Genomic DNA, 13,450 nt, shown 5'->3' on the forward strand with positions numbered 1-13,450 from the left:
TCACGGGCTCAGTCGCTCCGCGGCATGTGGGATCTTCCCGGACCAGGGCACGAACCCGTGTCTCCTGCATCCGCAGGCGGACTCTCAACCACTGCGCCACCAGGGAAGCCCTAGAGACAGGTCTTTGCTGAGCACCACTGAACAGTGGCCACTGCTGCAGTTGCCAAAATCCCAAGGGAAAGCTTTGCAACTCCTCAGGGCTGCAAGCAGCCAGGGTCCAAGAATTCAGGTCCCTTTCAAGCCCTCATCAGTGATTTATGAACGAATCACTGCTGCCTCACTTAGAATAAGAAATCATGCAGGAAATGATGTCAGGAGGGCCTGCTCTGGTCTAATAATTTTGACCAAATGGCCACAGAACTTCATGGCCAGGGAGCCTCTACCTTGGAGATGGGTCCCCTGAGGTCCCTTCTTTCATCCAGTGATAGAGATCTGCGAACAGACGTGGAGCTCCCGTGTCTGGCTTGGTCCGGGTGGATTCATTTTGGTAGGGGAGGAGGGCTGCCCTCCATCCCTTGGCTTCCTCCTGCTCTGGGCTGCCAATTTCAGCTTCAGCTTCAGCTCTGGCTTGGGGCAGGTACTGTGCAACTTGTTTGAAAAGAGTAGGCTTGCTCTGACCCCAAGGCCTGCCACCTGCCTGTTCACTATCCACTCAGGCCCCTGCACTGGCTCTTCCCTTGGAGGTCCATGTGGCTCACACCCTCCTCCAGATGCCACCCACACCCTTCTCCAGATGCCACCCACACCCTTCTCCAGATGCCACCCACACCTTCCCACTCTCCAGTTCCACTCTCTCTGCAGACCTCATCCCTGTCTGACACCCTCTTCTTTCTCTTCATTGCTGTTCCCCCACTGGAAGCAAACTCCACACGGGCAGGAAGTCTGGTTGGTTCTTGCCACATTCTCAGCAACTGACCAGTACCTGTTAGCTCATTTTATCAACAAATCACCAGAGACTTCATTAAAATGAGAAGTTGTTGTTAATGAAATAAGTGACACCAGAGAGGATCTACCTGGCTCTCATGACTTTTATGTGACAGTTAATGAATCTTGGTGGCCAGGGAGGCCTTTGTGGGCGCCCAGAACAGGCTGGCATAGAGGGCCTGTCCAAGCACTTGTGGCGATGAGGAGAGCTCTGATCTGGATGCCGGGTGGCCTTTCAGCCCAGTGTGAGGGGTCAGACTAGTCATGGGGCACCCATTCCAGGTTGCTGGGAGGGGAAAGCTTGCTCTTTTTTAGGCGAAAGAACCTTCTGGAGCTTCCTATCCTCTGTGAAATACTTTTTAATGAACAATCACAGGACAGCCACGTGTTCACATTCAACTAGCGGGGGCCTTTTGCCAGGCCGACTTCTGCCTTCCCCAGCCTACATCTTCTTGTGTCCACTCAGAGCCCAGCCCAGGGCAGTCCTCTTCGGCTCAGCTGCTTGGCCTCCAGCCTCTAGTCCTCTGCTTAGCTTCTGGGGAGGTTCTGCTCGCTCCTTCAGGGCTCCAGGCACTGGCCTGTCTGTTGTCTCTTTAGTCTCTGTGAGTTCCTGAGTGAGCCTGGATCAGAGCTTGTTGAGGGCATAGGCTCGGGCTGTACTGAGGGCAGCGTCCAGGTCAGCAGTGCTTCCAGTGCCCTGGGCCACCACTCGAGAGCCCCAGGCCTTGCCCCCCATGTGGCTACACACAGCCAGCGCCCAGGCCTCTGCGGTGAAGGCCGGCGTGGCACTCTGGGGGCAGAAACAGAAGGGGCAGTGATGCAGAGCAGCCCTCCCTGCCACCATCCACTCAATGTACCTTTCAGAGTGGAGTCATGGCGATTAGAACCCTCTCCCAAGCCGGGCACACGGTGGGGGTAATCAGGCGAGGAGACAGGAGAGGGACGGGCTGGGAATGAGTGAGTGGAGGTTGATGAATGGCTGCTACCTGTTCGCAAGAAATGTGCAGCCTGGAGGTGGCGTGGTGGGAATTAGGGAGTCTTTCGGTGCCTTCGCGGGTGGGGTGGGAGAGGGGAGGTTAGGAAGAAGGAGGTGGTCCTATCCCCACCCTGGGGTATCTGCAGAGATGGCCTCTACCTCGCTGTGGCTCCCTCGTGTGGGAGGAATAAAAGGTGTGGAATTAAGAGAGCTGGACCAGGAGACGGGCGGGGTGGGAGCTGCCCGCCCTCTTTCCTTACCTGGGCCACCTGACAGGCACACAGCACCTGCCCCAGAGGCTGGGGGCTGAGTAGCAGCACGGATGTGCTGGGCGCCTGCTTACACAGCTGCCGGACCACCTTCACCAGCACCTGCACAAGGGAGGGGAGATGGTGACCTCATAGCTCCCTGGACTCCCAGCTTCCTCCCTGCCAGGACTTTCCCCTCCCCAGACCCTGGGGCCACCCCCAATCGCAACACTTACTGAGAGGGACTCAGCGTAAACTGTGTCCACAATCAGGGGCCCCTCCGAGTGCCGCTGTAGCAGCTCCTGGGTTTTCTGTGCAGCCTGTGAGGCAGGAAGGACAGCATGGGGGTTGGGCTGGGAGGCAATCAGCCCCCACTTCTGAACTGAGCCCCAGTCCAGAAATCCCCTCCCATGGCCCCCTTCCCCCAGCAAAGGTGCCAGGGGTTCTGCCTAGAATGGCCTCCTTCTTTTGGGTCCCCCCTGTGTCCTTCCTCTCCCCTCTCACCTCCACCCTTTCATCACTCCAGGCCCCTACAAATAAGCCGCTGAAGGTGAAAGAACTAAGGCTGGAGCACAGATGGGTGAGAGGGGGCGGAGGGGGAGCAGTTAGGAGCAATTACGGCTGAATGGCGCAATCAAGTCAGCTTCCTGGAGGGAGAGTCTGAGCCAGACTTGGGAGTTGGGAGACAGACCCAGTTTGGCAGAGAGAGAAGTGGGGAAATGGCCTGATGATGGCACTCAGCTGGCAAGAGAGGGAGGAGCTGCCACCCACCCCCACCCCCCTGCCAGGCTTTGAGGCTTCTCAGCGTGCATGCTAGAGCATCTCTGACCCTTGCTGGGTGTGCCTGGTATCTGCCCCCCTGGGTGCAGCTGGACCTCCTCTTACCTGCCCCATTTCCAGTTTCCGGACGGCAGTGTTGGCACGCCGCCGTAGCGCCTTCAGTGTGGCCTGAAGCTCCCGCCGCTGCCACTGGGGCATCACGGCAGTGTCCACGGCCTATGGTCAGAAGCAGTACAACAATCCCTGCCCTCCCTGAGCCACGGTCTCTGAGGCAGGGACCACCAGCGAGGCCGAGGAGGAGACCACACCCACCACATCCCACCCTGCAGACAACCGACAAATACGTGAGCCAGCTGAAGTCTAACAGGAATGCTGGGGAGAGATGGGCAGGGTCCAGGAATGCGTGGAGAAAGGAACATGGCCAGGAGAGGGAGGGGACAGCTCCATGCTGGGGGAGGCCCTCACATCAGTGAGTCGTCCCATGTCCTTGGACAGCCGCTGAGCCTCCACCACATCCTGGCTGCCCTGACTCAGCCGTGCCGCAGCTGCTTCTACCTCCTGGGCCAGGCTCTGGCCCACCTCTCGGGCCTGCAGGGAGGGAACCGGATGGTCAGGACTGCTTGGCTTACTTTCCCTCTCCGAGACAGGCACTCTCAACCCGTTGCTGGGCAGGACCAAGTTAGAAACACTGGACAATCAGGACCCATCAAGGTACCAAATAATCACAACAGATGCCAGTTGCCAGCAGCTGGTAGGGCCATCCTGGTGCTCAGGCATGAACACTGGTCTGCTGCTGGGCATCCCCCGGCCTGAGAGCGTCAGCTGTGTGTTCTCTGGCCCCCATCCACACCCAGAAGCCTCCCAGGCCCTGCTGGCGTGCTGACCTGCTGGGCCTGCTCCCCAGTGATGGCCAGCAGGCGGGTGGTGCCCTTGGCGAGCTGGCGCTCCCCAATGATGACCAGGTCCCCTAGAGCCCCTGTGCGTAGCAGGTGCCTGTGGGCAGAGGGAGGGAGGAGGAAGCCCGGGTGGCGACGGGAGAGAAAAGAGCAGCCTGAGCTGCTGGGGCTGGTGGCTCCAAAGACCAGGGAAGGGAGGAGGTCCAGGGCCCCAGGCCAGAGCAGGCAGAGAGGAGTGACTCACGTCCCACAGCACAGCTCCACAGAAGTCTGCAGTGCAGCCTGGGAGGCTGGGTTCAGCGCCTGGGCCACAGGCACACCCACAGACACCACCCGCACAGGGTCTGGGTATACCTGACAGTGACAGGGCACAGGTCTGTTAAGGGGCCTGAGGGGAGGGGAGGGTGGGGGGCTGGGCAGACAACCTCCACCCCGTGGGCTCCCCCAGTGCACCTCATCCAGAGAGCGCAGGCCAGGGACATGGGCAGTGCGTGCCAGGGCCACCTCCTCCATGTACACGGCCTCATCCTGCCCCACGGCCTTCTGCACAGTGCCCTCCACTGCCCGGAGCTGCTCTGGGGTCAATGGGGCCTGGGGGCGTTGGGGGGAAACAGACAGACCAACAGGCAGTCAGCCCCATGCCTGGGAGTGATGCATGAAGAAGCAGTCAGTGTTCACTGAACTACCCCCAGGTTCTAGAACAGGGGTTAGTACATAACATGTGCTCAATACACATTTGTGGAGCTAACAATGCTTTTCTTTAGAAAGCTACCTGGGGGTTGGGTCTATCGGAAGCTGCAGGCCTTTCACTAGGCACTGGAAGTTGATGAAGAGACAGAAGATGGAGGCTCTGGACTCAGGGAGCTTACAACAAGGGTCAGCCAGTGGAAGAGAAATACAGGATGGGGGAGACGCAGGAGCAAGGAGTAACCAAGTGGAACGAGATTTAGTCAGAGAGCACTTCCCAGAGCATTTGAGCCAGAGGGACAAGGAGATAGGATGGCAGTAAAGGGAGAGGGCAGCTCAGCTTGAGCAAGAATGGCCTGGGTGACAGCAGGGACAAGGAAGCTGGGTGGCTGGAGGTGAAGGGATGGCTCCACACACTGGCTAGCCTAACCCTCACTGGTGCAGCAGGAGCCTGATGGGAAGCCCCCCACCCAAGGCCCCCCAGTGACTGAACGAGAGGCAACCCAGGCCCCCTTACTGGCCAAACTCCCACACTACCAGACTCCCTCTAAGCCCGTCGCCTCACTTGAAGGCTGCTCCTCTGTGCCCTGCTCACCTGCGTGGCCACGTCGAAGCGCAGCCACTCAGGATTGAGATGGGACCCTCGCTGCTCTGTGCCAGGGCCCAGGGTCTGCCGCAGTGCCCAGTTTAGTAGGTGGACGGCTGTGTGCTTCTCCATGCAGCTCAGACGCCAGGCCTGAAACACTTTTGTCACCCAGGGTCCTGGGTGTAGGCGGGGATGGGGAGAGAAAAGGGGCTGCAGGACATCGCGAACAGCAGGGGTGGGGTCCTCACCTCATCCACGTGCAGCTGTACCTGGTCCCCCACCTTTAGGCACTCAGGGGCCGCCACCTCATGCAGGATGAAGCCTCCGCAGACCTGGGCCCGGGCCACTGGGAACAGCACATCCTGGGGGAGGGCAGGGCCAAGACACTGAGTGCTTGTAGCCTCTCCCTCCCCTTGGTTCCCTTCTGGCTCAGGTCTGCCTCCTGCAGGGGCCTGTGTGTGTGAGGGGGGCTGGGGGGCCTCACCTGCAATCCCACCCGCACCAGGTAGCCTCGGTCGGAAGCCTGACCTCCCTGTTCGGCGTAGAAGTTGGTTTTGTCCAGGAGGAGGCCACAGCGCTGGCCTTCCCCCACGGAGGCCACGGCTGTTCCGTCCTCTGTATACAGCTGGAGCACCTGGGCCTCACAGGTGCCGAACTCTGCCAGGGCCAAGAATGCTTATCAGTGCTAGGCAGGGGCTTGGGATGCAGGATATGGGTCTGTGCCTTCCTTGAAGTCAACAGGCACGGGGCTGGGGGGCACTTCCAGCCGGGGCCCCCAGAGAACCCCAGTGGCTACCCCAGGGAAGGCACAGGCCTGGTAGCTGGTCTCTGGCGTCCTTCCCAATCATGGTCAGGCAAGCCCGTGGCCACCCACCTCAGTCTAGGCTCTCACCATAACTGCCACTCGGTCGCAGGGAGTAGTTGTACTTGGGGCTGTCGTCGGTTGGGGGCACCCCTTGGCGCTGTAGCTCCCCCAGCGCGTGGACGTCAAGCCGCAATCCCTGCTCCTGAACTGGCTCGGCCTGCCGTGCCCGGTGCTGTGGGACAGGCGTGTGTACACGGAAGGGGTGCACGGAGAGCGCAACGGGACTTGAGTCTCCGGAGAGCCCTGTCCCTGCCACACAGTTGTGTGAACCCTGCACCCCCTCTGGAATAAGCCCTAAGGCTGGGCTGGCTGCCAGAGACCCTGGGCTGGCTGGTGAACCACCCCTCGTGCAGGGGTCTCAGGACCGGCCTCCCTCACCCATTGCCGCCCCCGACAGCCCCTCTAGGACCTTGTGCTGGCCTCTCCCCTTCTGCTACTGTGTGGCTCACTGAACTAGCGTTCCGTTCCCCTCCACAGACTGTGAGCGAGGCCTGAGTGAGGGGACAGACCCTACCTCAGACTCCTGTTTCCCTCGATAGCTGCAGCTCCTCCTACAAAACTCAGGGCTGGGGAAGGGGCCGATGTGTCCCAGCAGAGCCCTGTGTGGGAGTGCCCCAGCCTGTACCTGGGCCTCCTCTTGAGCCAGCCGCTCCAGTCCAGCAGAGTCCAGCTGCACTCCTTTCTCCTCCAGCATCAGTTCCACCAGGTCCAGGGGGAGCCCCAGGTTCCCAGACAGTGACAAGGACCAGGCCACTTCGGCTATGAGAAAGGAAGATGAGGGATGGAAGGGGTGTTGAGGGAGGAGGGGCAGGATGGAGGGAGGGAGAAGAAGTGAGGGAGAAGTAAGGGCCAGGGCTTTTCTGACCACACAGAAGCCACTGGGTGCCAAGCACAAGTGCCCCCTCCCCACACTGGGCAGGCCTGGGAGAGGGGTCACCTTCAGGCCCCAAAGCCAGAGCTGGGGGTAGCCCAGGGTCCTCCCTTGCCATATGTCATTTCAAAGGAGGTGAGAAGCTCATTCTCAGCATGAAGCCAGCCTTGGAAAGCAGAGACCAGAGGCAGGGCCAGCTGGGCAGCACGAAGTGAGGAGAAGCAGGGAGGTGCTGAGAGAGAGTATGGGGAGAGGGACATGGGGGAGGAGGCGGGATGTGAGGTCTGGGCCTGGCTCGCTTAAGTGGGTCCCTCACACCTCAACCAGGTGCCCTGCTCACCAGGGAACACATCGGAAGGCCCTAGGCGCCTCAGGGTCCGCTCGATGATCCGCCGACCCCGCTGCAGGGAGGCCAGGAAGGCCGCCTCATCCTCTGACACCAGGCTGGCTATCTGAATGGGGGCAGGGCAGGGCTGGAGCTGGGTCTCCTGAGAGGAAGCCCCTTCCTCCCCCACCAAATCCATTACCTGGGCTGAGTTCCTCTGCAGTTCTGGATAAGCACCTCCCTGGGGGCGGCAGACAGGGCTGAGGAGATGTCAAAAGCAACCAGCCCACTCTGCACCTCCACCCTGGGCCTCCCTGGGGACACCTGCCATGGAGACTCAGAGAGGCTGATGGACGGGGAAGGATCCAAATGCGGAACAGTTTCTATGGGGGGAGGGGGACTGATACGGGCAGAAGGGGGTCCCGAGGTCAAAGGCTCAGCAGCCTGGGCCAGAAGGCCTCCTGAAGGCTCCCTGCTCTTTGTAAGCCCACTGAGAGGACGTTGGGCTGGACATTTAAGGTGGGAAACGCAGGCTGGGGCACTGTATGGGCTCAGCAACAGGCTCCCCGAGACCCCAGGGAGGCCCAGGGAAGTGAGGAAGCTCTGCCCTTACCAGCGTCTCCACCACTACAGGCACCAGGCTGCCCAGGAAGCCAGGTGGTGCCCGCAACAACTCTGTAGAGAACCGCACGGCTCGACGGAGGATCCGACGAAGTACCAGCCTAGAAGGATTCAGAGCCCAGATGAGCCCCCAGCAGCCCCTGGCCAGCAGGGAGGGGAGAGGGGAGGGCAAGGTCCAGAGTGTGTGCTCGCCTCCCCCTCCTCCTGCTATCTCAACCGGACCCACCTCTCCATCTCCTCCCTCCTCTCCCCTGCAACCCCCAGCAGTCCCTGCCCCTGCTGTAGCCCTTCCAGACTCACGGTGCACCAGACATCCCAGGAAAGACGCCATCAGCGATGCAGATGCTGAGCGTGCGGATGTGGTCAGCCACCACACGGTACGCTGTGTCTGTGTGCCCCTCGTCTGCTGCCCCGACCCGGCCCGAGTAAGGGGGTGCCCCGCAACCCTGGGAAGCAGGAGAGGAGACATGGCTGCCGGCCCTGCCTGCCCTGGCCCAGGAGGGACACTCTCCATCACTCCTGGAGCATCTGCCCTCAGCCCTAAAGCTGACCGCATCTGGAATGGCCTGGGCCAGAGAAGCTTCAAAGGTGAAAGAGAGCCAGTCCCTGCCTCCTGGGGCCCACATTCAGCACAGACAAGGAGCACATCTGTGATCATTTACTGAATTTCTATAATCAGAACGGGGTGGGTACTTGAATGATATGGTGTCTAATCCCTAAAACTTCCTGTTCTGGGAGGTGTTTGGAAAGTGGAAAGTGGAAAAGAAAAAAAAAAAAAAGACAAGACAAGACCCCAAAAAAGTGAAAAAAATAAAAACAAACAAAAAAAGAGGAAAGTGAGACTCAGAGGAGCTAAGTTCTACAAGGGCACACAATTCAAGAGCAGATCCGAGATTTGAACCAAGACCGTCCCACCCAGGTGCTCTTCTTTCCCCACAGCTGCCTCTACAGCCTCTATGGGCGCAGGGAAGGAGTGTGTGAGCTTTGAATACATTAAGCTGTGCTCCAAAGCAGAGTGTTTGATTCATCCAGCTCCAAACCTGTCTCTTCCCCAAGCTTGCCCCTCTCAATAAACAGTCCTGCCATTCACCACATTACTCAAGTCAAAAACTCGGGAGCCAGCCTTGACTTTCTTTCCTCTCCCCATCCAGTCCATCAGTGGGGCCTTTTGTGTCTACCTCCATGAGATCTCTCAAATTAACCTACTTTTCTCCACTTCCACTGCTACCAACCTAAGCCACACCCTATTATCTTTCCTGAACTATGAAATAGGCTCCCAATTGGTTTCTCAGCTTCTACTCTGGTCTCCTTCCAGCCTATCCTTCACACGGCAACAGGAGTGGCCTTTTAAAAGTGTCAATCATATCGAGCCCCTCCTGCCTTGGAGCCCATCTCACCACATTCAGAATAAAAGACTCACTTTGGACTTCAAGGCTCCACAAGATCTGACTCCTGCCTTCCTCTCTGTGGTAGATTGTTTGCAAAATTGGCCACAATCCTTCCCTTTCCTGTGTGCATGCCACTTTGCAGCATGACTTTACAGGTGTTTCCTATAAAGGAACAGAATTTATTTCTCCATCCCTTGGATCTGGGCTAGACTTGTGACTTGCTTTGGCCAACAGAATGTGGTGGAAATGACACGGTTCTGAGCCCAGGCCTCAAGAGGCCTCATGTGCTTCCACTCTCCTTCTTGGAACCTTGCCAAGCTGTCATGTGAACAGGCCCGAGCTACCCTGCTGGATGACAGACATACAACCCGGTCATTGCCATAGCCCTAAACTGACAGCCGGCCAACTCCCAGAAGGAGAGCTGCCTAGCAGCTGACCACAGATGTATGAGTGAGCTCATACGGGACCAAGAGTGACCCAGCTGAGCCCAGCCTACATTGCTTGTCCACAGTCTCGTACGCTATATAAATGCTTGTTGCTTTCAGCCACAGAATGTTAGGTGGTTTATTATACAGCAAGAGCGAACCCACACACACTCCAACTGTATCCCATGTGATTCTACTTTAGCTGGCTGGTCACTTTTTGTTCCTTTCCGGCATCAGGGCCTTGGTATTAGCTGTTGCCTCTGCCTGGAATGAGTTTCCTGTGGCTGATTCTTCTTTCAGGTTTCAGCTCAGAGATATCTCCTTGGTGAGCCTTCCCCAAACATGTCATCTAAGATTCTTCTCTACCTCGTCCCCTGCCAATTACTATCACCCAGGTTTACTGCCTATTCACAATCTGTAAACTGCTATCTTGTTCTTTAATACATTTATTTATTACCTATTTCTTAGGCTAGAATGTAATCTCCATGATCTCTTTTCTCTTTACTGCTGTATCTCCTGAACCAAGCACAAAGATTTAACACAAAGTAGGCACTCAACACATATTTTTTGAATAAATGAAGGAAGGAAGGAGTTAGGAGCAATATCAGGTAGTAAATATGAATCGGAGCCTCACGTCTGACACCTTTGTATCCTTGGCTGGTCACTGACCCCACAGGCAAGAAAATATTCTGAGCTCTCAACAAAGATGGAAAGCAATAGCAGTGAGCACTGGTGAGAGCAGGTCAGAGGGGCTTCTGGAAGGGAAGAGGTGGGCTCACCTGGTGTATGGCATTGAGCAATGGGGAAAAGAGGTCGGTATCGTAGGTGGAGCGTCTGCCTTGCAACACGGCCAGCAGCCTTTCCAGGCCCATTCCTGTGTCCACGTGCCGTTGGGGCAGGGGCTGCAGGCTTCCATCTGCCTCTCTGGCCAGGAAAGGTGTGCAAGGTGAGGTCCCCCACAGGATTACAGGTATGAGGCAGACGCTCAAGTGGCATAAAGGGATGGGGGAGGGTCCTGGGGGGCTGACAATGGGAGGAACTAGAGGGCAGTATCATCCCCCCACCCCCACCCCCACAAGCAGATGATGATGGCCTTGGGTCATGACGATGGCCTCGGGTCCTGTCCTTTCTCATAAAGAGTGATCTCCACCTTCACCTTCTGCTTGGGCCCTTGCCTGGACCCAGGCATCCCCTTTCTGGGACACAATTCTTTGCTTTAGAAAGAGACATGTCAAGGCTGGTAGAAAATTTTAAGAGATCATCAAGTTCAACTCCATCATATAAGAGAGCAGAGTCTGGAGAGCAGCAGCGACTAGTTTCAACCGTCATGGGCAAAGACGAGGATTAAATCAATTACTATCTGAACAGTGTTTAGAAATATACCTGGCACATTGTAAATGCCGTTTAAGTGTTTGTTTTTATAAAAAATGGATGAAAGTGTCCTGACTGCTGACTTTTTCACTTCCAGTCAGGGATTTCCCTCCTGCTCTCGCACCCCATTACCTGTTGTGCTGCATGAAGACCAGATTCCAAAGCTCCACCAGCTGCGGGGCTCCCACCCCACCAGCCAGGTCATAGTGAATCTCAGTACAGGGCCCACAAGGGCCAGTATCCCCCATCTCCCAGAAGTTCTCCTGTGGTCCAAAGGAGAGCATGCGGCTGGCAGGCACCCTGGGAAGGAAGCCAGACGGGTGGTGGGGAGACAAAGGCAGAACCTGGGACCCCCTCTGCCAGGAGAACCCTTCCATTAAGCTCAGCAGGAGGAGGAACAAGGCTGACCCTACAGTATCCCGGGATATGCTGAGACTCTCTGGTAGTCTCTATTTTCCAGTCCTCTTGTGCTCCAGGAGCGGACATAAGTGGGGGTGGACTCACCCTAAGTTGAGCCAGATGTCCCTGCTCTCCAGGTCCGGGCCCAGCCCAGCCTTGGGGTCACCACCAAAGTAGGAGACCCAGAGCCTGTCCTCAGGGATCCCATAGACCTGAGTCAGCAGTTCCCAGGCCATGCTGCAAGCCTCCTCCTGCAGTGCAAACCCATTGGGAAGAGGAAAATGGATAAGAAGGCCCCACTGAAGTTCCAATCAAGCCACATGAGTTCAGCCCTCGGCTTAAGACAAAACCATTTCCACTGCCCACGTTGTTTCCAGAACAAGCCATGACCATTTCTAATTCTGAGTTTTTCCTGCATAGAAAGCCTCCTCCCTCTTCTGAATCCTATTTTCTTTCAAGTCTCACCTTCTCCATGAAATCCTCTATCCACCCTAGCCTGGGATGATTTTTAACTCCTTCACTTCAGTATTGCTGTCTCACCATTTATTCATACAATAATTATTGACCAGCCATTAGGCAGGAGGCATAGTCCTGGTCCTCAAGGAGTTTACAACCCAATCAGGGAAACGAGACACATTCCTATTGTAAGTGTTCATCTAGCACTTTGCCTGTGTCTGTTCTGAAGCCCTCCCTAAGCAGACTCTAACAGTGGAGACAGGACTAACCTTGACCCCTTTCTTGGCTGACCACTGACCCTTTCCTAACTCTAGGGCTTCCTGGAGACTCACCTTAAAATATACTCCCCGAAAGGCCCAATTGCCGAGCATCTCGAAGAAGGTATGATGGGAAAGGTCTCGGCCCACATCCTCCAGGTCGCTGTGGCGTCCTCCAGCCCTCACACATTTCTGGCTGTTTGCCACACGTCGGAAGCCTGCCATCTCGCTTCGTGGATCCACAGTGCCCAGGAAGATTGGCTTGAACTGGAAACAGGTGAAGGGCGAGAGAGGTATCCCAGACCCTCAGCAGAAGGGAAACATGGAGGATGTGGAGAAAGATGGTAGTTCAGAGTGAAGGCTGACCGTGCCCCTGAGGGGCCAGGGGGGCAGACTGGGAGCGTGGGGGCACCCATTTCTGGTGTGTCTGGGTAGACAAGGGGTAAATCAATCATGAAACAGACACTCTGCTAGTAAAATAAGCAAGGTAAAAGGAGGAATGTGTTGGTGGCTGGAAACAGAGCAAGTCTAGAGAGGGTAAGTGGTGCTCAAAGTCAAAAGCTTAGAGAACACAGTCTAGCACATAGCATGTGCTCAACATTTATTTTAATGAATGACTTATCTTTACTTAAAGAACTAATAAATGAAGCCAGACTTCCCCCACGGGACTTCACACCCGCCATTCCTGGACCTAAAACTCAACCTCAACTCAGAAGTTGCCCGGTGGAGCCCTCTCCAAGCCCTAATTTGCGCCCCAATCTCGAAGCCTAACCACGCATAGCCCTCTTCCCCCTGAAAGCTAGGAGCTCCGCCCTTCGCTTCTTTTGCCCAATCCCGCAACGCCTTTCTCTAAGGAACAAGTCACAAACTCCGCCCGGATCAGCGTGGCTCAGCCCCTACCTGGTTCATGCCCGCGTTGACGAAAAGCAAGCTGGGGTCGCCGCGGGGCCTCACGGAAGCGGACGGCACCAGGCGGTGGCCATGGCGGTCCCGAAAGAAGCTCAGGAAGGCGTCCCGCACGGCCGCGGCCTGGATTGGAGGTGCCTCGGATGAGAGCGCCCGACGGCTGGGGCCCCGCCATTGCGGCGACCTTCGAATGGCCCGCCGAAGTCGCCCGGCTGCAGCTGCCACCGACGCCGCCATCTTAACTCGGGGCAATGACTTCACGGGGTCAAAGGGCAGTGCGAGGATAGAAGGTAACTTGAGGAGGCCAGACGTTTCCTACAGCGACCCCTGGCTACAGGAGGAGTCAAAGCAGCTTCTGCCTCCGGGTGGAGGTGATTGGGAAGGAGGCGCCTGCCAGAGTCCATCTAACACAAGCGGCCTGGAACACAGTAGGCCCTTAATTCATTTGGCATTCAACAAATATTCATTG

At 56.9% G+C, this 13,450-nt stretch overlaps 1 protein-coding gene across 4 annotated transcripts; it reads right to left on the bottom strand.

The window, feature by feature from the left end:
• Nucleotides 1-1,010: 1,010 nt before the first annotated feature.
• On the bottom strand, nucleotides 1,011-13,241 carry AARS2 (alanyl-tRNA synthetase 2, mitochondrial). Of its 4 annotated transcripts, XM_059076508.2 has the most exons (22): nucleotides 12,976-13,241; nucleotides 12,151-12,342; nucleotides 11,468-11,613; nucleotides 11,096-11,263; nucleotides 10,372-10,516; nucleotides 8,080-8,225; nucleotides 7,772-7,880; nucleotides 7,361-7,399; nucleotides 7,174-7,285; nucleotides 6,588-6,721; nucleotides 5,990-6,134; nucleotides 5,582-5,754; nucleotides 5,346-5,459; nucleotides 5,107-5,247; nucleotides 4,278-4,415; nucleotides 4,069-4,178; nucleotides 3,813-3,921; nucleotides 3,394-3,516; nucleotides 3,034-3,144; nucleotides 2,385-2,468; nucleotides 2,161-2,271; nucleotides 1,011-1,714 (listed from the first exon to the last, which is right to left on the bottom strand). In XM_059076508.2, the coding sequence occupies exons 1-22, from the start codon at nucleotides 13,216-13,218 to the stop codon at nucleotides 1,550-1,552; spliced, it is 2,958 nt and encodes a 985-aa protein (XP_058932491.1). In that variant the 5' UTR covers nucleotides 13,219-13,241; the 3' UTR covers nucleotides 1,011-1,549. The 4 variants fall into 4 exon arrangements, 2 of the variants coding, with proteins under 2 accessions (XP_058932491.1, XP_066862424.1); XR_010835111.1 differs by lacking the exon at nucleotides 4,069-4,178 and having other exon boundaries at nucleotides 12,976-13,236; XM_067006323.1 differs by lacking the exon at nucleotides 3,394-3,516 and having other exon boundaries at nucleotides 12,976-13,236.
• Nucleotides 13,242-13,450: the final 209 nt, after the last annotated feature.

The sequence above is a fragment of the Kogia breviceps genome, chromosome 10, assembly GCF_026419965.1.
Source record: "Kogia breviceps isolate mKogBre1 chromosome 10, mKogBre1 haplotype 1, whole genome shotgun sequence".
In the NCBI taxonomy this organism is placed as follows: Eukaryota; Metazoa; Chordata; class Mammalia; order Artiodactyla; family Physeteridae; genus Kogia; species Kogia breviceps.

Excerpts from the sequence above, each read along its gene's own strand:
- AARS2 (XM_059076508.2), bottom strand. The coding sequence starts at position 13,218 with ATGGCGGCGTCGGTGGCAGCTGCAGCCGGGCGACTTCGGCGGGCCATT. Across the intron at positions 6,722-7,173 it reads GCCTTCCGATGTGTTCCCTG|CCGAAGTGGCCTGGTCCTTG; the intron begins GTGAGCAGGGCA and ends CCTTTCTCATAG. Across the intron at positions 3,922-4,068 it reads GTGGAGCTGTGCTGTGGGAC|GCACCTGCTACGCACAGGGG; the intron begins GTGAGTCACTCC and ends CTCTGCCCACAG.